The 21,781-nt window shown below is 35.8% G+C and overlaps 1 protein-coding gene and 1 long non-coding RNA gene across 2 annotated transcripts; one reads left to right on the top strand and one right to left on the bottom strand.

The window, feature by feature from the left end:
- Nucleotides 1-7,369: 7,369 nt before the first annotated feature.
- LOC148926351 (uncharacterized) lies at nt 7,370-8,002 on the bottom strand. Its single transcript, XR_016130207.1, has 2 exons — nt 7,812-8,002; nt 7,370-7,733 (listed from the first exon to the last, which is right to left on the bottom strand). It is a non-coding gene; the product is annotated as an uncharacterized LOC148926351 (long non-coding RNA).
- Nucleotides 8,003-17,623: 9,621 nt separating this feature from the next.
- On the top strand, nt 17,624-21,768 carry LOC125190149 (glutamate dehydrogenase A-like). The gene is made up of 9 exons (XM_048087358.2): nt 17,624-17,875; nt 17,994-18,107; nt 19,112-19,333; nt 19,416-19,490; nt 19,608-19,724; nt 19,810-20,060; nt 20,952-21,027; nt 21,100-21,186; nt 21,385-21,768. The coding sequence occupies exons 1-9, from the start codon at nt 17,768-17,770 to the stop codon at nt 21,568-21,570; spliced, it is 1,236 nt and encodes a 411-aa protein (XP_047943315.1). The 5' UTR covers nt 17,624-17,767; the 3' UTR covers nt 21,571-21,768.
- The last annotated feature ends 13 nt before the right edge of the window (nt 21,769-21,781 follow it).

Genomic DNA, 21,781 nt, shown 5'->3' with positions numbered 1-21,781 from the left:
CACAACGCCTATGAGGTTTATTTGCTTTTTCAATTGCTTTCTCTATGCTTGACTTAATCCTGCTTTTCTTGTCACTTGCACCTCCTTTTGTACTAACCACATCTGGAGCATGGGCAGATATTTCTTCAGGAACAGCAATACCATATATGTTCATGATTGAATCATTTTTATCAAGAAGATGATCCAGCACAGTCATCTTTAAAGATTTCAGGATCAATACCCGCAAGCAAATTATCCAAAGCAATCAAATGATCTTTATTTCTAAAAGCACGCTGATATAGACCAAAGTAACGACCATGACATCTGTTAGCAATCTTTAGTTTGTCATCTTTGTTAGAACCTGCGCACATATAAAATGTCAACAGCATATATAAGATGTCAACTGTCTATATAAGATATGTCAACAGCTTAAACAACACATGCTAAAACTTAAACTGAAATATGTATAGAAAACAGTTTGCATACCTCTGTCAGACGCACTTTCATCAATTGTGAGACCATGAACTGCCTTTAGTAATTCACTTTTAAGCCAACGGTTACCAACATATTTCTCTGGAATATTGTTGACATCTTTGTTTCTGAGGATGAAAAAAAGGTGGCTGCATAGATAACCACACCTTAAAAATAGTTTACACTCACATTCATATGACTCAGTCTCTATCTCATGTCTAACTGTAAAGATCTTCTTTCTAGCATTAGAAACTTTGAAGACCTCAATGTTCTCCAATGTGGACATGCTAATCATCCGACAACTCTTATCAGCCTCAACAATCAAATCTTGTACCACTCTAAACATCCTATCTGTGTAAACAGATCCCAATTGCTTCTCAAATGCTAAATCAGTGACATATTTTGGAGTGATTACAGAATCATAATAGTCAAGCCTTTCAGTTTGATTCCTTTGAGCATCAATGGCATTGTTATACTGAAGAGTGAAGTCAGCAAAATTGAACAACGGTTTCGAGTACCTCTTAAAAAAACTGTTTTCAGATTCTGAAAAAGATGTTGTTCTCATTAAAGAACCCATATAAACATCTCTAAAGAAGGCTGGGATCCACATCTGTCTGATAAAAAACATATCCTTAAACCACTTATGATCTTCTACACTATATTTTTCAACAATACTAGTCCATAATATATCAAACTCATCCGGATCTAACAACTCTGACCAAACACAAGACTTAAACTCCTTACTAAACTTTTCTCTATCAGAAATTGATTTAGGTATCTTCTCAAATAACTTGCTCATAATATGCCACATACACAAACGATGCCTTGTACCAGGTAATACCTTCTCAATGGCAAGCCTCATTCCCCAATCTTGGCCAGTGATTATGATTCTTGGAGCAACACCCATGCATTCAACAAATACAGTGAAAAGCCATGAAAATGCATCACAATTCTCACCGGATACGAAACCAGCTCCAAACGCAATAGGACACCCATGATTGTCTTTCCCGGTAAATGGACCAAACACCATACGATACCTATTGAACAAATACATCAACACAAAACATCAATAATGTCAATTATAGGTATATGTTATGTCAACTATTAAATCAGAAATGATGCAAAGTACAAATGTATCATATGTCAACTACCATATCAACTACTATCTATGTCAATTAATAAGTATAATAAATAAACTACTTGTTTGTTGAATATGTTGTATCAAATGCTACAACATCTCCAAACATGTGGTAATGCTTCCGAGACTCAGCATCAGATCAGAATAAGCTCACTAACTTATTATCTCCAGGTGATAATTGATATTTGTAAAAAAAGCCTTCACAAATTCTCTTCTTCTCTTGCATCTGATTTAGGATCATTTGCACATCCACTTCTTTTAATTTCTCTTTAATATCACGTGAACAATTCCTAACATCAGTCAACGTACACCCAACAACATCATAACCACCGAAAAACTCTTTTAATAAGTTAAAAGTAGAGGTAGGACCGATGTTAGCTTTAGTGCAATCTTCAACAAACTTGTGATGAACATCATTCAAACTCCGATTACCTTTCATAAATCTCTTATGATCTTTGTCAACCATAATATGATTGTGTTCCTCAACAAACTGATGCACAAGGTAATACTTATCACCAAAATCAGAAAAAAAAACTTAAAACTAATTCTCGCTCCACATCCACACCTTTTCGTGCCACGTCTACGTCTCTTCTTTGAAGATACTTCTTCATCATCAGACACATTACCATCCTCAGATACATTAACATCAACATCCAATGAATCTACTGTATGAAATCCTTGTCTATTGCAAACAATATACTGAAAAATAATAACACCACCACTAGACCTATTCCCAAATCTTCGACAATCAAAACAACACTCCTGAGCATACTTTTCATAAAATGAAATTCCTTCCTCAAGAGAAGAAAATTTTTGACCTTCATAAGGCCTGAACTCAGGCTTGCAAATTGGAATAACAGACCCTACAACATAGAATATTTACCAAGGAACATAAAACATGTCAACAGATTTTCAAGTCATGTCAACAGAGAATAAATCAACAACATAACAGCTTTAGTTATCTCTAAAGAGGTGGCTGCACTCTTGTAAAATTCTTAGACAATTATTATAATTTATGTAAGCCAAAATATCAGAACAAGCTTCAAATTACCAGGATCAAAATGTCCAGTTTAATTAGAATACACCGATTGAAACACACGATGTCAACAGAGCATAAATCACCAACATAACACAACAAAATAATGTTAATGAAACAGAATGTCCACAAAGAGCATAACAACAACACATAATATTTACCAACTAACATAAATCATGTCAACAGATTTTCAAGTCATGTCAACAGAGCATAAATCACCAACATAACACAAAAAAATCATATTAATGAAAATCAAACCAAACTACCTCCACCATTCATAAATCATGTCATCAGATTTTCAAGTCACGTCAACGCAAATCAAAAGACTTACGTAAATTACCCCTATAGTTATCTCTAAAGAGGTGGCTGCACTCTTGTAAAATTCTTAGACAATTGTTATAAGTTATGTAAGCCAAAATATCATAACAAGCTTCAAATTACCAGGATCAAAATGTCCAGTTTAATTAGAATACACCAATTGAAACACACGATGTCAACAGAATAATTAACAAGTACACATAAATCATGTCAACAGAGCATAAATCACCAACATAACACAACAAAATAATGTTAATGAAACAGAAAGTGAACAAAGAGCATGGCAACAACACAGAATATTTACCAAGGAACATAAATCATGTCAACAGATTTTCAAGTCATGTCAACAGAGCATAAATCAATAACATAACACAACAAAATAATGTTAATGAAACAGAATGTCAACAAAGAGCTCATAACCCATACTTTCCCCTTGAAAACTCACAACTGATTAAGAAAAAAGGGTTAAACAGTCTACACCTAAAGTATCCATAGATTCCAAACTCAACCATGTTTCTCAACCTCCTAAGTATTTATGGTCTTTTGCTTAGCCAATAACTAACTGATCTTTTTAAGTCAAATTAAGGACTCTGATTATGGTCATATCATATGGACTTTTACATTCCAGAAAATCCAACCAAACATTGATCCACTAAGACTAACATTTATTTCCTCGGTCAAGAATTATTGAGCTGATTTCTCAAGTAGCTTCACATAAATCAGAAAATTACCCCTGTAGTTATATCTAAAGACGTGGCTGCACTCTTGTAAAATTCTTAGACAATTGATATAAGTTATGCAAACCAAAATATCAGAACATGCTTCAAATTATCAGGATCAAAATGTCCAATTTAATTAGAATACACCAATTCAAACACACTATGTCAACAGAATAATTAACAAGTACACATAAATAATTTCAACAGAGCATAAATCATCAACATAACACAACAAAATAATGTTAATGAAACAGAATGTCCACAAAGAGCATAACAACAACACAGAATATTTACCAACTAACATAAATCATGTCAACAGATTTTCAAATCATGTCAACAGAGCATAAATCACCAACATAACACAAAAAATTCATGTTAATGAAAATCAAACCAAACTACCTCCACCATTCGTCGACGTAGACTCGGAATAAGATGAAGAATCCATCTAATAACACTTAGCTGTTGATTATGAACTGAAATCGAACCTGAAGATGAGAAAATAAAAAAAAAAACTAATTAGGAACAAATTTAATTAGGCATCAACAAATAAATGATAAAAACAGAATAAAAGTGGGTATAATCGACCGAAAAACGTCAAAATCAACAGAGAAATCCGTCGAACAGGTCGTCGATTTTTCAAAAATTGAATCGCAAATCAGGTATCGTTGAAATCGTTGAAACCGTCTGAGTCTAATTTTATAAATCAATTGAATCATAAATCGTTAAAATAGATTCAATGAGAGATATGATTCAATAGATGAAATCTCACCAGAATCGCGATCAGAGACGAATTAGGATGAAGAACCCTAAATTAAAACACGAAAAGACAGTTTTACCCTTTCATATTAAATTAATCTAATAATATTTATTGTGTGGCAAAATCTGGACCACTCATTTAATAAAAATGAGTGGCTGATATTGCATCTCATTTCTCAATTAGCCTAAATAATCTCAATTGATCACAATCCTATATGTGCGCAGACGGAACAAAAATTTTAGTTCCTGGGTTTGGATTCAATCTTAAGACGGATTTGGAGAAGAATATTTTATTCCGTTTTAATAGAAAATCAAAGTTTTAATTATTTCTTTTAGCCAGTGAGAAGACATGACACAAAACTATTAGCCAAGGCAAAAAAACACATAATCTATCATGCAAAAGTTAAATATTAAGCCTCATATATAGAATTTACAGTGCATTAACGATCTTTTATTGTAAAAAGAAACAAGCAAAAGCATAAGAAAAATTATTAACAAATGCAAAAAAAACACCAAATCTATCATACAAATGTCAAATACTAAGCCTTTTTAGGTAAAATTTCCCGCACATGGATGTCTATTTGGGCCATGTAAGCATGATGGGATAAGAAATTAGCAAACATAGTTTCCTTCCCCATGTAAATGTCGCAACATGATCAAGTCAAATTTTGTAGTGGATTAGCTACACTATATAGCATGACAGTTAATAGAGATATGAAAGTATCCCAAAATTCTCGCTCTCTGCTTTCGAAATCCGCACTCCCAATGTCTTAGGCAGCTCCCAGTGATCACCAGGGCCCAGAGGTTGTTCACGTCTCTTAAATTATACTACTCATTAACATATCACCCTTACGGTAGGATTTAGATTAATTCCTATTAGTACATGTCAATATCCACCATGTACTATCTCATAATTAGTATTAGTCCTAAGATTTCTTAACTATGTCTACTTATTTTGAGTTAAAGAGACATTAAAATGAAGGCCAACCAATGGGTCGCAGCGCAGTCGACAACGCGGAGCTGTGGTGACCTTAAGTTCACGGGTTCAAATCCCCCACCCGCTGGGAGACTCTCCGACCCTAAATCTAGGCACCGCTCATGTGGCCTCTCTCTCTTGTCTCGATTTTCGAGCCACACCAAAAGGGATAGCTAGGGTTTTGGTTATTGTCTTGTCTTGTTCATTTTAATTCATAGGTCAAGAGGTAACAATCGGTTAAATAGTATGTTTATGTGTGATTTGATGTAATTTTCTATAGATCTAGATTAAATTGCATGAAATTGGAATCGAATACATAATCATATAAATAGATCTATAATGATATGTCTGTTTTTCGTGTCTTCCGTTGCGGTAACCCCAAAACTGGTTTAAAATCCTAAACCTAAGATGTTTATTTAACTTTGTGAGGAATTGTACTGATTTAATTAATTAATCAAGATTTCCAATTTGAGGAGAATTTTATTGCCTTCTTTAAAATTGAAAATTAGAATAATTAGCTCAATAATTGATTTAATTTGCTAATTAACTGATTTAGATGGATTCTTTCCATCTTGGTAAAATCAAAACAATTAACAAATTCAATATTTGATTGACCTAATTTTTGACCTTTCCATAATTGGATGGAATTTTAAAGGAATATTCTCTCTAATATGCTTTCATGTTTTATTTTAAGGCTTAATTGAAATTGTCTTTATTTTAATGGATATATTTATAGGAAATAAATCCCAAACCACCAATTAAAATAAAGAAAATTTCAATTAAGCCTTAAAATAAAATATGAAAGCATATTAGAGAGAATTTTCCTTTAAATTTCATCCAATTATGGAAAGGCCAAATATTAGGTCAATCAAATATTGAATTTCCTTAGGGTGTATTTGATAACCCCGTCAAGAAAATGGGTACTAAGAAAATTATCAAGATATTTGACCAGAAATGTGCAGGAACTATTTTCTTGCTTATATGCGTGTTACAATAGAAAAATTAAGCCAGATACATAATGTGCCATTTAGAATTACACTTTTACCCGTAACATATATCCAATATCTCATTTATGTCGAATAACCTCTGCCCTTTCTTTTGAGAGAGATTTCGAAATAAGGGGTTAATTTCGCTGACCTTTCGAAATGAGGAATTAATTTCGTTGACCTTTCATAATTTGGGACCGTGGCATGCGTATTTTTCAAAATAAGGGATTTCTAATTTTTTTCTCTTTTCTCTATTCTTTTTTAATATTATTTTTCTCCAACCATTTATCAATTGCCTAAATCACCCCCTTCAAATATTTTACATGAACTCTACAGAATCAGCGTCGTTTCTGTGATCACTCCCAAACACCCGCCTTTTTTTGTTCCAAGCCTGCTGCTCCTCTCCCATCCACGTCGCCTCCGCTCTTCACCGCCTTCGTCGACTCTTTTCCTTACTCCAGACCCGTCTCCAACCTTCTTCACGGCGCCTCCACTGTTCGCCGCCTCCACCCTCCTCTTCCATCTCTCCAACTCAAAACAGTCATTGATTCTGGAATTCTATGTATCTATATATGCAATATAAATATATACATTTTTTTTTTGTTTTGTTGCTTATGCATTGTACATGTATACATATTTTTTGTTTGTCTGTATATGTCTCAAAAAAGTGGAGAAATTATGTTATCAAAGGTGAATATAAACTACTGGACAAATCTTTGTAGAGACGATGCTAATTTTGTAGAAATTAGTTAAAATATTTGAGGGGGTAATTTAGGCAATTGATAATGGAAATAATATTAAAAAAGAATAGAAAAAAGAGAAAAAATTAAAAATTCCTTATTCTGAAAAATACGCATGCCACGATCTCAAATTACGAAAGGTCAGCAAATTAATTTCTCATTTCGAAAGGTCAAGCAAAATTAACCCATTATTCTTAAGTTTCTCTTCTTTTGAAGAACATTTCCGCCATAGTTAATTCAACAAACAAAGAACATTCAAATTTGATTCACAATTCATCCTCGACTACATCTGTATTTCCTTATAAGCAGCACAAATCTTAACCAATAAAATTAAACAAGAAAAATAAAATCTTGTTGCTGCTGCTTCAAATCTTAAACACCAGATTTTGATCTTCTTCAAGAAACTGACGAGTTTCTGCCTGAAATAATTGGCAGTCTTTCTTCGAATCGCTGCGGATTTTCACCAATTAAAGCTTCGTCTTCGAGAATCCTCCGTACAAAAAAGGTCATCTCCTTTTCGATTCCAACTACTGATTTTCTCATTCTCAGATCAGCGAGCATCCGATCGAAATAAAATCACAAATCAACGAAGACGGCATTTTGTATGTTCAAATCTGTCAGCGCAGATATGTTTTGTCAACCTAATCTGAAACTATACCTTCATGGGCCAAAATTACAGTGAAATTTCATACCCAAAAAAAATGGATTCATGAAATCTTCTTGGCACCAACATAACAGTGAAGCTGTGGTGATGAAAAAATGGAATGTAGATGAGAATAATGGAGTGGAGGGCAAATGTTGGAAAGAAATTATTTTCCTGGCACGGTTTGCAAGGCAGAATATTATTGGGGCCAAAGGCTCCGAAAAGGTAAGGCTGTATTTGGGAATAGATACATGGGCCTCGCTGATTTCACGGACCTGACGGGAAATGTGTCATAAGTACCAAACATTGGAGTTTGACCGAAAATAAGCTATTTGGGAATCGATACATGGCCTCGCTGATTTCTCACATAATATGTTAATTATTTGGATTTTACGAAGATGGAAAGAACCCATCTAAATCAGTTAATTAACAAATTAAATTAATTATTGAGTTAATTGTTCTAATTGGCAATTTTAAAGAAGGCAACAAATTCTCTACAAATTGTCCAGAGCCTTTGACCTAGCGCCAATGAGCTAAGACATTATTGTATGAGGTGTCGAGTTTGAGCCTTTATGACATCGGTTGTAATTTTTCTCAGGTTTAGAATTTTAAACAAAAATTATACAACTTGTGCAACAAGAAACGAAATGAAAACACGAAAAACAACGGGTCAGAAACAAAATTGTGGCCCAAATCCTAATTAGGGTTTCGGGCAGCCGTCGACCGCTACAGCTTCTCCTCGCCGACAGCGCCGCCGCTTCCTCAAACCTTCGCCCCCCATGTGGAGCCATCTTCGACGACGATCAATCACTGCTGCAGCCATTGGAGGCCCACGTCGCCAGATCTACCGAAGCATATCTGACGCAACGCCGCGTTCTTGAACCGTTGCCCGCCGTGCTCCCACTAGGCTGGATCTGTTGCCGACCGTCGCCCCCAGCTCCTCCCTCGTCGCCAATCTCCGTGGGCTCGAAGCTAGGGTTTTTTTGAAACCCAAGTTCCAAAAAAAAATGTTTTCGATTCAATTTGATTTCTCGTTTCTCAATTGTAACAATCACTTATGTTCGTGTCAAAACATGCATATACAAATTTCAAGCTTTTAGCAATTTAAATTGTTCTAGCATATTAAAAACATAAATTCATAGATCTATGAATACTTGCTTATATCTAGAATATTTTTGGGAAAAACTTGAATTAGATTCAAGAATCATAATATTATTTAATCGATCCAAGTATTCAATCATGGATCACCTTCTTGATTCAACACATATATTCACTTAAACACATACATATATGTATCAATTTAAACATATAATCTAGTATATATTACTTAAAAATATATAGATCGAATGATGTTTATCATAGATCTAGAATATTTTGTAGATTTTAGGATTTAAATCCAATAATCTCAATATTCAATCATCGATCTAGAACATCATGTCATGGATCTGAAAATAAAATCAAGAAAAACATAGATCCAACACATATTATAAACATATAACATGTAATTGCATGATTTTTGAAAATTCCTAGCTTTTACACTAATTTCAAAATATTCAATCAATTAAATACATAATCAGAGCCTAAGAAATTGGCTTTGATACCAATTGTTGGGGTTACCGCATGCAATTATATCTACATCTATATATAAAACACATCAAAACCACATAAACATGCTATTTGATGCAGAGATCGTTGATTGTTACCTTTTGATCCAAAATTGGATCAGTGTTGCTAGCTTAAACTCCTTGTAACCCTTGAGTTCTTGACCACGAATCTTCCATTCTATTCCTACGTCCTTGATTGTTCATCCAGTTGGGTAGATTTGAAGAATCAACAATAGTGAGACGAGATCTTGGGAGACCAATACACAAAACAACATATCTTGATTCAATTCTATAAATTAGAATGAAGAAGACAAGACAAGAACCAAAAAAACCCTAGCCTTCCCTTTGATGTGGCTCAAAAATCGAGACAAAGAAGAGAGAGAGAGGTCGTGTAAATGGCTACTAGGTTTAGGGTTGGAGAATTGTGAATTGTGTATTGGGCTAGAATGAAGATCCATGGAGTGATTAAATGTTGAGCTAGCCCATTGTACAATAAATTTATTAAATCAATTAATCCATGATTTAATATATTATCTAATGGAATATTATTTTATTCCACTAAAGAATAATATTGAACTCCCATCTAAATGACCAAATTACGAAGAACTTGGGTTCCATTTTATTTTATAATATTTCTCGTGTTTAAGAGAATCTTAATCCCTTAATTTAATTCTTTTTCTGCTACGTGACTTGAATTAAATTAATTCTCCAAATAGTTTTCTAGTTTGAAACTTTATTTATTATTCATGGAATAAAATTCCAACTGCTCATATTTCTTAATAATAAAGTCCTTTTTCAAACACCTCTTGGTGATAAAATCATACCATACTGGGCACGCGAATTCTATTAAATAATATTCTAATATTTTCATGTGATTCAGTTACTACCACCCAAGATACCATGATTGAGTTGCGAAAAACTCTCACATATTGATAAGTCAAAGTGACGTCTGATTAAATAAGAAATATTAATATTATTTTCACAAACTAAGAAATACTAAAATTTCTGAAGTATATTCTTTCAGTAGATAGCAATAAAGAATATATTTCGGGTTGATCCTTCCAGTGCTCTACCACACTAGTGTTACTAATTTATTCTTAGGTAAGAGAAAATTATCACAAACACTGCAACCATACCAATAGGTAGCCAAGAACTATCTAGATTGTGAACTTGTTTTTCTTTTTACTAGATCCGGTCAAGTCCCCTACTGGGAACCCATCAGATTCTCTACTTTAATCTTCTTAGTAAAAAGCCTTAGACTTGTTTATTTATATTTAAATAAATAAACTATTATATTATATTATCTATTCTCATAATTAGGTAAACAAGTGGATGCGACGTTATCTCATACATGTGCATGAGCTGACCGTACAAAAGGCCATGTACGCTTTAAGCATATTTTAGCATACAAAACCCAGCATCGCCACCAAACACCTACCAGCCTCCGCCGAATTGCTTGGGTGAGAAGGTCACAAATTCAGATAAGAAGAGTGAGACGTTTTCATAGTGTGGAGATAGTACTCTTGCTCATGAGATTCAAAAGGGTGTGAAACATGAGCGAGAAGACTGCTCTAATTCTTCTTTGGGAGAGAGAATAATTCATGAGACGGGTCGTTCCAATGTTTCTGTTGCAGGTTTAGGTGAAACCTCGGAAAAAATGTTGCACATAGAAGTTAAGGAAGAGTCTATTGTTGATGTTAAAGTAAATAACCAAGTTGTCGATGTCAGTGTGATTGCAATTGTTAGTCATTGTTCAACAACGCTCGGTTGATTCCTCCGCGCGACGCTGGGGATGATTTTCAGTGGTCCGATTTCCAATCCTCGACCAACAAGATGATGACGGGCTTTCTTCGCCCACAACTCGTTCAGTGAACTCACAATCTCCGTCGGAGAATAAGGTTTTGAATTGAAGGAAGCAGAAAAGTGTGGCTGAGTTCAGGGGAGAAAACAAATATTTTAGGCCACAAGCTAATGTTGTACTCCCTTCGTCCCACAAAAGATGTCACACTTGTGGGACGACACGGGATTTTAGGAGGTTTAATTTTGTATGTTAAAGGGAGAGAGAAAATAAATTTTTTATATTTATGTGAGAGGGAACTTTTTTCAGAAATGTAAATGTGACATCTTTTATGGGACAAACTAAAAAGGAAAGTGTGACATCTATTATGGGACAGAGAGAGTATTAAAGGATGACACTTTGTTAAGGAAAAGGAAAGGATTGTGTGCAGCAACTGTAGAATGTGTGAAGCAACTGTAGAATGTTGTTGCATTTGCTCCAAGACAACAATCATGCATATTTGATCCGGGAGGAGATATACCTCGTCAAGCTTATGTTTTCAGTGACTCTCTTCTTTGCTTCATGTTCCCACCTTGAGGACAAGGTGGATTTCAACCGTGGGGGAGTTGATACGAGTATATCACTAGGAATATCCCCATATATCTATTATTTAGTTTAGTATAGATTTAGTATATCTTTCTCATATATTCTTAGGATCTTTATTTTCTTGTTCATTAAGTTAGGGCTAGTCTTATAAATATAAGTCATTGTATCCTTCTCAATCAATCCAGAAATATAATTATCCTTATTTTATGTTCACGATTTTTTTCAATTATGTATTGTTCTTGGTTTGATCGATGGGAAAAGCTCCGGCGACTGCCTATTATCTCCCACCAATCGCAATTGCGGCACCTGAATCTTGTTAAGGGAAATTATCCCTTAACAATTGGTGCTTTCATCTCGTTTTCATCCTCCATCCATGCAGTCCGACGAGGAAATCATTCCATCCTACATATTGTATAGGATAATGATTATCCTAACCATATTCGAGAAGAGGTTGGACGAGTATGACGAGATTCAATGATCGTATACAACTTCGGCGATTTTCTACCACGAACAACCTTCTTGGCATGTTGCAATTGTTGTCGCGCAGCCGCAACCTCTACCAGACCCGCCCAACGGACAACCGCGGAACTACGTCCAGTCAGGTCCCGACCAGCAAGTCCCGATCTTTGGTCTCATGTCGGCGTATGATCCTGAGCCTTACCGCCACCAATTCAACACTTACCCATCGCCCTGCCCTTTGGCCATATGCCGCAAGTGATTCTTGAGTATCAACCTACTTTCGCACAGCAACTTGAGTTGTCGGAGTGGCAGCAACCGTACCAAACCTACAATCCACACACACCACAGCCTCACTACGGTCTGCAATCAAAGCCCCCAACAGCGCTTGCAGCCACTGCAGCTGCAACTGCACCAGCAACACGCCTACTGGAAACAACTCAATAAGCACCAGTAGCTCATGCTCGACCAACAGCCACCACAACAACGCTTGCCCTCCTGCTGGCATCCAGCAAGCCACAACCGTTCAACAGCACCTCTGCCCACTGTTGCACCGCTACTGGCCGTGATCTCTTCCGTGCAGCCCCAATATCAGGTATGACTCCATAGAGTCATTTGCCGATGATATTGATAAATCGGTGCAATCTTGTCAAGTTCATTATGATAATATTGCAATCGATCAATTATTTAATCGGAATTAAATTGGGGAAGAAGATGTATTGTTAGACATTGAGAAGATTTTGAACATAGCCGATGAAAAGCAATTAGATTTGAATCTCCCGGATGTAATTTCACAGGAAAAAGAGGCTACTCGTTCTAGTGTTGACGTTAGTGGATCAATTTATGCCAGAAAAGATGGCATATATGGATCATGTAATGAGATTTTTGCACGCCGAGAGCCTTTGCAGGAAGTGGAGCATGATAGGTTGGATATTTTCAAGTTGAGGGAGATAATGGACTCCTTTTTGTTAAAAAGGGACAACAATGGTTTCTATGTGGATTTGCATGTCAGTGATGTTTCAATTATAAATCATCGATCAACATCGCTTGACGCCGATGCACGCTTGATCCCTCCTCGGATGGACATGCCTTGTTTTAGCAATCTTGAACGCGTTGACATGCTCCTCGTTTTAGCCCTCGATTATCATGACCACAATGTTATTTCAGAGTCCACCGTGACTCGTATCCAACACGATCCTCCATTGGTGTTTTTTGATGGAGATAACAAGGGAGACACTCAACTATTCGGTGTGTGTTTGATCCGGGAAAGAATACCTCGCCAAAGCTGTTGCTTTCGACTCTCTTAGTTGTGTCGTGGTTGGTTTCCACATTGAGGACAAGGTGGATTTTAACCGTAGGGAGTTGATACGAGTGTCCCACATATCTCATATCTCCCATTTTTTTTTATTATTTAGTACTCCTTCCGTCCTAGGGAAGATGACCTCTTCTTGGGACGACACGTGATTTTATGCATACTAATTTTAAAGTGTTAAAAAAGGGAGAGAGAAAGTTGTTGGGTGTTTAAAAGTAGGAGATATGAATAAATTAAGAGAGATAAATGGTTGTTGAGTGTTTAAAAATTGGAGAGATGCAAAAAGTTAGAGAGAGAAAATGTTGTTGGGTGGTTAAAAGTAAGAGACATGAATAAAGTAAGAAAGAAAAGATAATTGAGTATTTTAATTATTTCCTAAATAAGAAGTGGTCATCTTGGTTGGGACGGACGAAAAAGGAAAATGGGTTGATAGGGCTCGTTACAAGCATGGTTTTATAGGGGTTTATTACACTGACATGAGTGATAATGTGCGAAAAAAGTGGTGAATTTGAGTGTGCAGAGGCTAAAAAGTGCTGAAGCGGCAGAGTGCAAGAACAACTTGATCAACTCAGAAAAGAAGCGAAAAATGGCTAGAACCGAAGACAAGTTAATCAGTTGCAAACAAGCAATGGAGCCTGCCTAGCCAGCAAGTTGATCAAGTGGAGTTCACCACAAGAGTGTTAGAGTTTGTATACTAGAAATCACCTTTCGAGTGATTGAATACTGTTGAAACTCTTATTTTATTTTCCAAGGAATAAAATAGATTATTTTTGTCATAATGTTGTTATGTTTTACATTAATGGATGTTTATTACATGTTTAAATGTATAAGTAACTTAACAAAGTCTAAGTCTTTGTTTTAGTAGACCGGTTGCGAACGACGTTCACTTTAAGGTAACATAGTCAATTCAGAACAAAGAAAAAGAAGTATTTAACAACCTAGATGGGCTTAGACTACCTATCGTGAAGGGTTGCAATGTCAGTCCGATTATTTCTGAGCCTTACTGAAATAAGATGACGTTGGTGTGGTATAGCACTGAATTGGATTAACAACGAGACATGTCTTTATGCTATCTACTGAAAGACGAGGTCTTGTAAATTATTGTTTCTTAATAAATGTACGTTAGCATTGAGCATACAGTATTGATTATGCACTACTTTGACTTACCAAATGGTGCGGGTTTTTCGCAACCCAATAAGTCTGGTATATTGGGTAGTGGTGAATAATATCTAGCGGTGCTAGGATTGCTATTATGTCGAATCGTGCGCGAGGTGAGTCTCGTTTGATAACATCCTCAAGAGGAGCTTGAAATAAGGTTTTATTATTCGGAACCTAGCTAGTTAGAGTTTGATTACTATATGAATAATAAATAAGAATTTCTTGCTGAGTCCACTCTTGGAATTAATAAGATATTAATTAATTGAGTCCATAGCAGACATTAATTAATTGATGGATGTTTCTATCTTAAGCGCGGGAAATAAATATCAAGCAATGGAAACCCGGATTACTTATAATTTCGGATTTGGACGGGGAGTGCAATATTACTTCAATTCCATAGATTCCTGTCTGAGCCCAATATGTGACTTAATATATATAGGAGAATAAATGAGACAGAAAAATTAGTTGTTACACTTATTTTTCATCAAAATTTTTGTCCCCCTCTCTCTCTACAAGAGGGACGATTTTCTCTCCTCCGTGGGAAAGGTTTTCCGTCTTCTTTATTTAAGTCCTAGTATACTGGTGAGATCAGCTCACTCTAATATCAGTTTACAGTCCGGTAACCAGACAGAAGATCCGTGGTTTAGTACTAAGATCTTCACGTGGAGAAGGCGCTAGCTATATTCGATTCTTTGGAGAATCATCAAGGTAAAATAGTTAAACCGTAGAAAAGCATGTTTTAGGTTTTAATTAATTTAAAGCATGATTTATTTGAGTTATGAGCATGATACATGTGATAATTGCGCGAATGGAATTTGTCTAAATAATCGACTAAATAGATCTTGATTATCTGATTTATTTAAATTGAAATTAACGCACGCTTCCGCTGCCAGTAGGGACAAAGAGATGATGAGTCATTGGAGAGAGAAGAAAAAATGTCATCTCAAGGGCATTAATCTCAAGACATGATGAGTTTACCCTAGGTATTTGGGCCCAATGCCATCCTATATACAGTAGAGAGAGTGCACACAGAAGGAGTTCGGCATCATCATCTTCAATTACTTTACACTTCACACTTTACACATTTATTCATAGCATGGAGCAAGGAAGCTAGGAGCCACCGGAGCCATCGTTCTACCTCTACTTTCCTCTTTTCTTCCTCATCAAAGAAGAAGAGATTCAGATTTGCCAAGAAGTCTTAGTTTGTGTTCTTCTTAAACCCCAATGGGTCAAAATAATTGTTATTCTGTTTTTAGTTCATATTTTCCGAAGTCTAGTTGTTTTCTTTATGCTTTTCTCTTAGTTGCTACTTTAATTACTATCCGTTGTTGATCGATCATAAATTCTGAGTTGGGAATTCTGTTTTGTTTTGGTTATCGAAGATCGTTTATGAAATGAAGTTTTTAATGCAAGTTGTTTTGGATCTGATATTTTCTAATTTAATTGCTTTCGTTTAGTTTTAGTTATGTTCTATTTGAAGTTAAATCTGCATAATTTAGTTGTTCAAGTTTAGATCCGAGTTTAGATGGAGTTTGCGATGCATGCTGGTTTGGATTTGTTGATCTCTGAGTTAGATTCTGTTCTGATGATTGCTTGTTGTTCTGTTTTCGCTTTCTCGTAGGTAGATTTGTGTTTTATTTCGTCAACTTGCATGAAATTAGGATAGATACTATAGATCTATTTTTCTTCCGTCCGATTTACATTGATCTGTGTTTTAATTTGTTTGTTTCCTACTTTCATGTTATCTGCTCTGTTTTCATCTATCGTAGGTGTTTTATTTAGCTGCTTAGCGAAGAAAAAGGTCTTAGTTCGTTAGAGTAGCAGTCCATGTCACCTTTTCGTTGTTTACAGCTTTTTAGTAGAGTGTAGTAGTGTCAGTGGTCCCAACTTACCTTTGCAAAGTACTTTTCTCATCCTAATTTAGTTGATCAATCCAGCATGTCTCTTAGTTTTGAGTTTGCCTAGTTTAGTCCGCTTAGTTAGTAAGTTTGATCAGTTTAGCTTTTAGTCTCAAACTTAACCCACTGGAAAGCGTGTGCGCAGCCAAAAACCTCCCAATGTCTCAAACCCAACTCAACTCGCCTCTGTCCTGAGAGATTCGACCCTTACTTTCCTTTACTAGTCTATAGTATTGTGAGTTAAGGTCTTGAAAGTCCTAAGTCTCTCCATTTACATACCAACGACCAGATAGTAGTCTGCTTGATCCCTTTGACTGTTTAGCTTGATCAAGTGCATGAATGCTATGTGCTTTTAATTTGTACTGTGAACTTTGAGTCTATAAGGACACTTATCATGAGTCATCTTTGGTGGGATTTACTCTTATCGTTTGTTTGGTTATTTTCACACAAAACTGCTCTTGATTCTGGTTGATCGATGAGGCAATGTATCCTCGCGAATCTAATAATCTTCAATATCTTTTTAAGGGAATCCCCCCTTAACACAAGACTAGAGAAACGAAAGGTGACGACGGTGGTGGTGGGAGTCTTGTTGTCCTTCGCCATTGAATTAGTTGGAGTTGCAGATCTAGCCTAAGAAAATGGTTTCGCTCTATTATGCATTACACAGAAATTAATTATTCCAGATACAATAATAGTTCACTCTTTACGAGCATATATAAAAACATTAATCCGACATTTGATGATGATTGTATAAATCGGAGAGATATTGACAATGATGTAAAAAGGTGATAAGGTATTTTGGGATGGACTAAATTCTCTCTCATATAAACTAAAATAAAAAGGATAAAAATATTCTCAAACAGTAAAAAAAAACATAAATGCATATAAAGAGTACTAAAAATTTAACAAAAAATTAAGAACCAAATGATTAAAAAAGCTAATTCGATTTAGAATTGCTGAGTCAAAAGTCCATTGAAATGGATAGCAATTCCCCTGCATATAGCCCCGCATCAATATATCCAAAAGAGCCCAACCGATATTTCCTAAAAATAGGTTTATGCAAATACGTCATGAATCCAATTGTGTATATATACGTAGCTCACTGATCAAAACGACACCAGTGTCTGTAGTTTATACTCACTCACACTCTTTTTCATTTTTCTCTTGCTACTTTCGTCTCAATTAGTTTTTGAGATGAATGCTCTCGCCGCCACAAATCGCAACTTCCGTCAAGCGGCGCGCATTCTCGGTCTCGACTCCAAGCTTGAGAAGAGCCTATTGATCCCGTTCAGAGAGATTAAGGTCTGTTTGATTTTGTGAGTTTTTGTTGTGATCTATTGAAATGGGGTTTTGAAATGATCTATGCCTTGTTTCGATCGTTTTGAGTTATGAGAGTTTACTTTATATGGTTTATGATCAGGTGGAGTGCACGATTCCGAAAGATGATGGAACGCTGGTTTCGTACATTGGATTCAGAGTGCAGCATGATAATTCCCGCGGCCCCATGAAAGGAGGGATCCGATATCATCCAGAGGTCTCAATTTGCTTTTCAGCCTGTTTTTTTTTTGTTTTTAATTTTTTTTAAAATTCTTAAGAACGCTTGTTTGACGAGGTAGGGGATGGATAGTCATCATCGTATCTTAGATTGGTATAGCTAATAAGAGCGAAGGAATGTAAATTGTTAAAAGTTAAAACCTGCAATCTGAAGAGTGGCTTAGTGCTGAAAATTGAATGACTAGCTTAACATAGATGAGATTGCTTCTTTGAGATGTTAACGTAATATTGACCACTGGCAAGCCTGAATCATATATGTACCAACCATAGTGGTTCACTGTTCACAGCGTCGGTTTGCAACTCGTGATCTACTCTGTGCCCTCCGGGGATGCTGGATCTAAGATGAACACACACTCTTACAACAAGGACGTTTTCAGTGCCGTCCTCTGAATGCTTGGATGTGTATAGATTAGATTCTTCATGGCATACAAGTGCCATTTGGATGTGTATATGTCTTCATGAAAATCCTTGTTTCCAAATCTATCGCTTTTGTGCTCTGTCTTCTTCATTTAATAGTTACAGACAACAATTTTTGGCTGATATAACACATGCTCCTGGTTCGTTTCTGTTTTATGTGAAATTTGCATGGTTCAGTACATAGATTGTGATAGAGTTAGCTATATAATTACCTGCCTACTACACCAATGGATTTAGTGATGGAAATGCTCTAACAAACTGAAGAGCATTCAATACATTTTCTTCTTATGGTCAAGGCTAACAAGGAAGTGGTTCATTTTACAAATATCCAGTTGTTCATATATAAATGATTAATGTACCAAAATTCAGCATTGATAACTTTGTATTCAAATTTCAAGCATTTGATGATCTTCTGCTTCCTCGTAATATCTTTGTGTTTCTGCTTAAGTATTCCTGTGTGATGAGTATTGGATCCTCTGTCCGTGAATTATAATATATATTGTCATATTATGCTTATGCATGGCTTTCTTCTACTCGTGCTGAGATATACTCAAATTCTATATAAAGGTTGACCCTGATGAAGTGAACGCCCTTGCTCAATTGATGACGTGGAAGACCGCGGTAGCAGATATTCCATATGGTGGTGCTAAAGGTGGAATAGGATGCACACCAAAAGAATTAAGTATTAGTGAGCTAGAACGTCTTACTCGTGTCTTCACACAGAAGATACATGATCTCATTGGGGTAAATACTGATGTCCCAGCGCCAGATATGGGCACTAATGCTCAGGTAAAATGTTCTGTTTCTTTATTAAAATAACATTTAACTTTTCCCTTCATAAGAATAAATACAAATTATTTGTGATTTGCAGACAATGGCTTGGATTTTGGACGAGTACTCAAAATTTCATGGTTACTCGCCTGCAGTTGTTACGGGAAAACCAACTGTAAGTAGATTTCAAACTATAAACTAGAACTTTGTAAAGTTGATACTTTTTTTCCAACTTAAGCTATCATCTCATTTTACCATCTTGAGGGTCTTGTTTCTGTAATTGGTATGTCAGGATCTTGGTGGTTCACTGGGTAGAGAGGCAGCAACTGGGCGTGGAGTTGTATACGCAACTGAAGCATTGCTTGCTGAACATGGAAAATCAATTAAGGGCTTGACTTTTGCCATTCAGGTATCAAGTAAATTTCACTTCATTTATTCTCCTCAAGTAACATTTGTATAAAAAGTTGAGCATCTAATGTTTGAACATTATACAGGGTTTTGGCAATGTTGGATCATGGGCTGCAAGACTCTTCCATGAAAAAGGTGGCAAGGTTGTTGCAGTGAGTGATATCACTGGAGCAGTGAGGAATCCTAATGGTATTGACATAAAGGCATTACTTCAGCATAAAGAGACAACAGGAAAGCTAGCCGATTTCGACGGTGCTGATGCAATGGACTCAAATGACTTGCTAACTCATGAGTGTGATGTTCTCGTGCCGTGTGCTCTTGGTGGTGTTTTAAACAGGTTTAACATTTTACATTAGCAGATGAACAAATTGTCCTAAATGCTTATTAAATCTTCTACCCTGAATGCTTTCCCCTCCCTTGTCCTAAAGAAAAAGTGCTCCTTTTCTTTTCTTAAAGAACGAATTGAATTTAATAAGGAACCTTTAGTTTCATTGGATTCTTTTCCAGATCATAGGGTAATACAGCAAGTATACGTAGAAACATTGTGAAGTTTCGTTACCCCTCTGAGCAGAGTCCAACATGGATGTATCTAACAAATTTTGTTAGTCTTCTCCTCTTTGTGAGATGCTCCTTGAATTGCAGATGGTTTTTTTCCGTGAAACCATTTATAGTTATATGAATAATTATGTTCCTGAATGACTGTCAAAACCAAATATGAAATTTCTAGTAGTTTAATGAGTTTCTTGAGTGAATTCCATCTGAAAACTATGCAAGTAACATGGACTTATGCTTTTAATGGTATACTACCAATATTTGGGGAACTTACGTTTGTTTCTGAATTAACTGATATATAATGGTAAGTCTGTGGTACACTTTTTTTCTATTGTCTCTAATCTATAGAATCACTATATCCATCATTATGGCTAAAGTACCATAATGGGACAACGATCAGCTCTGCACTACATTTGCTTTAATGAGTAGCTTGTGTTGATATAACTAATCTTTTCTGACCTAAAGAAAAGCATACGACAGAACATAGGTTATGAAGAAAATTTCACGAACAACATAGTGCTTTCATTATCAGGATTCAGCATGGAGATATGAAAGAGATTAGGCATATGGCTGTACTCGCAGTTTCTAATAATTGTTCATACATTTTCAGTGGTTAGTTAAGATTCCTGCATGCTACATTCTGCCTGACTTTTATTGGTTTATTTTCTTGTTGAAGAGAAAATGCTGGAGATGTTAGAGCCAAGTTTATCATAGAAGCCGCTAATCATCCAACTGATCCAGATGCTGATGAGGTCTGAACTTGTTCTCTAGTCTTACTTAAACCAGTATAGACAATATCTAATGAAATTGTTCCACTTCTGCAGATTTTGTCTAAAAAGGGAGTTGTAATACTTCCTGATATATATGCAAACGCAGGAGGTGTGACCGTTAGCTATTTTGAGTGGGTGCAGGTAAGGTTCTTCTGCTCACTTTATTAATGGAGTAAATGCAATTGTAAATTTGTAACGCTGTGTCACTTGGTTTATGCCACATCTTCATCTGACTATATTGCTTCAACATATGATAATCTATGTGTCGTTCCAAATATGTTGATCATTATATGATCCACTTCAAATTTTCTTGATGAAACTGCTAATTTCTGTATGCAGAACATTCAAGGATTCATGTGGGATGAGGATAAGGTGAATAATGAACTTAAGAGATATATGACAAAGGCCTTCCACAATATCAAGGGCATGTGCCAGTTGCAGGATTGCAACCTTCGGATGGGTGCATTTACATTAGGTGTCAACCGTGTTGCTCGTGCTACTCTACTGAGGGGCTGGGAAGCCTAGCATCCTTGTTCACTTTGCGCCCTTCGAAAAGTTTCTTCGTATGTGAACTTGCATAAAGAAATAAATGTAGTAGTTTGATGAGCGACTTTATTGACTCATTTTATCATGCTTCGTTGTGCAATCTGGTTAACTACTGATTTATCTGCTTTTACAACCCCATAATCTGTAAGTTTCGTTTTATATTTTCACAATACTTCACATTGGGTGTCTA

The sequence above is a fragment of the Salvia hispanica genome, chromosome 5, assembly GCF_029641045.1.
Source record: "Salvia hispanica isolate PSC_SH4W2 chromosome 5, Shi_PSC_v1, whole genome shotgun sequence".
NCBI classification, from domain to species: domain Eukaryota; kingdom Viridiplantae; phylum Streptophyta; class Magnoliopsida; order Lamiales; family Lamiaceae; genus Salvia; species Salvia hispanica.
The sequence above is the reverse complement of the archived record's forward strand: the minus strand, read 5'-3'. Positions and strand labels throughout refer to the sequence as shown.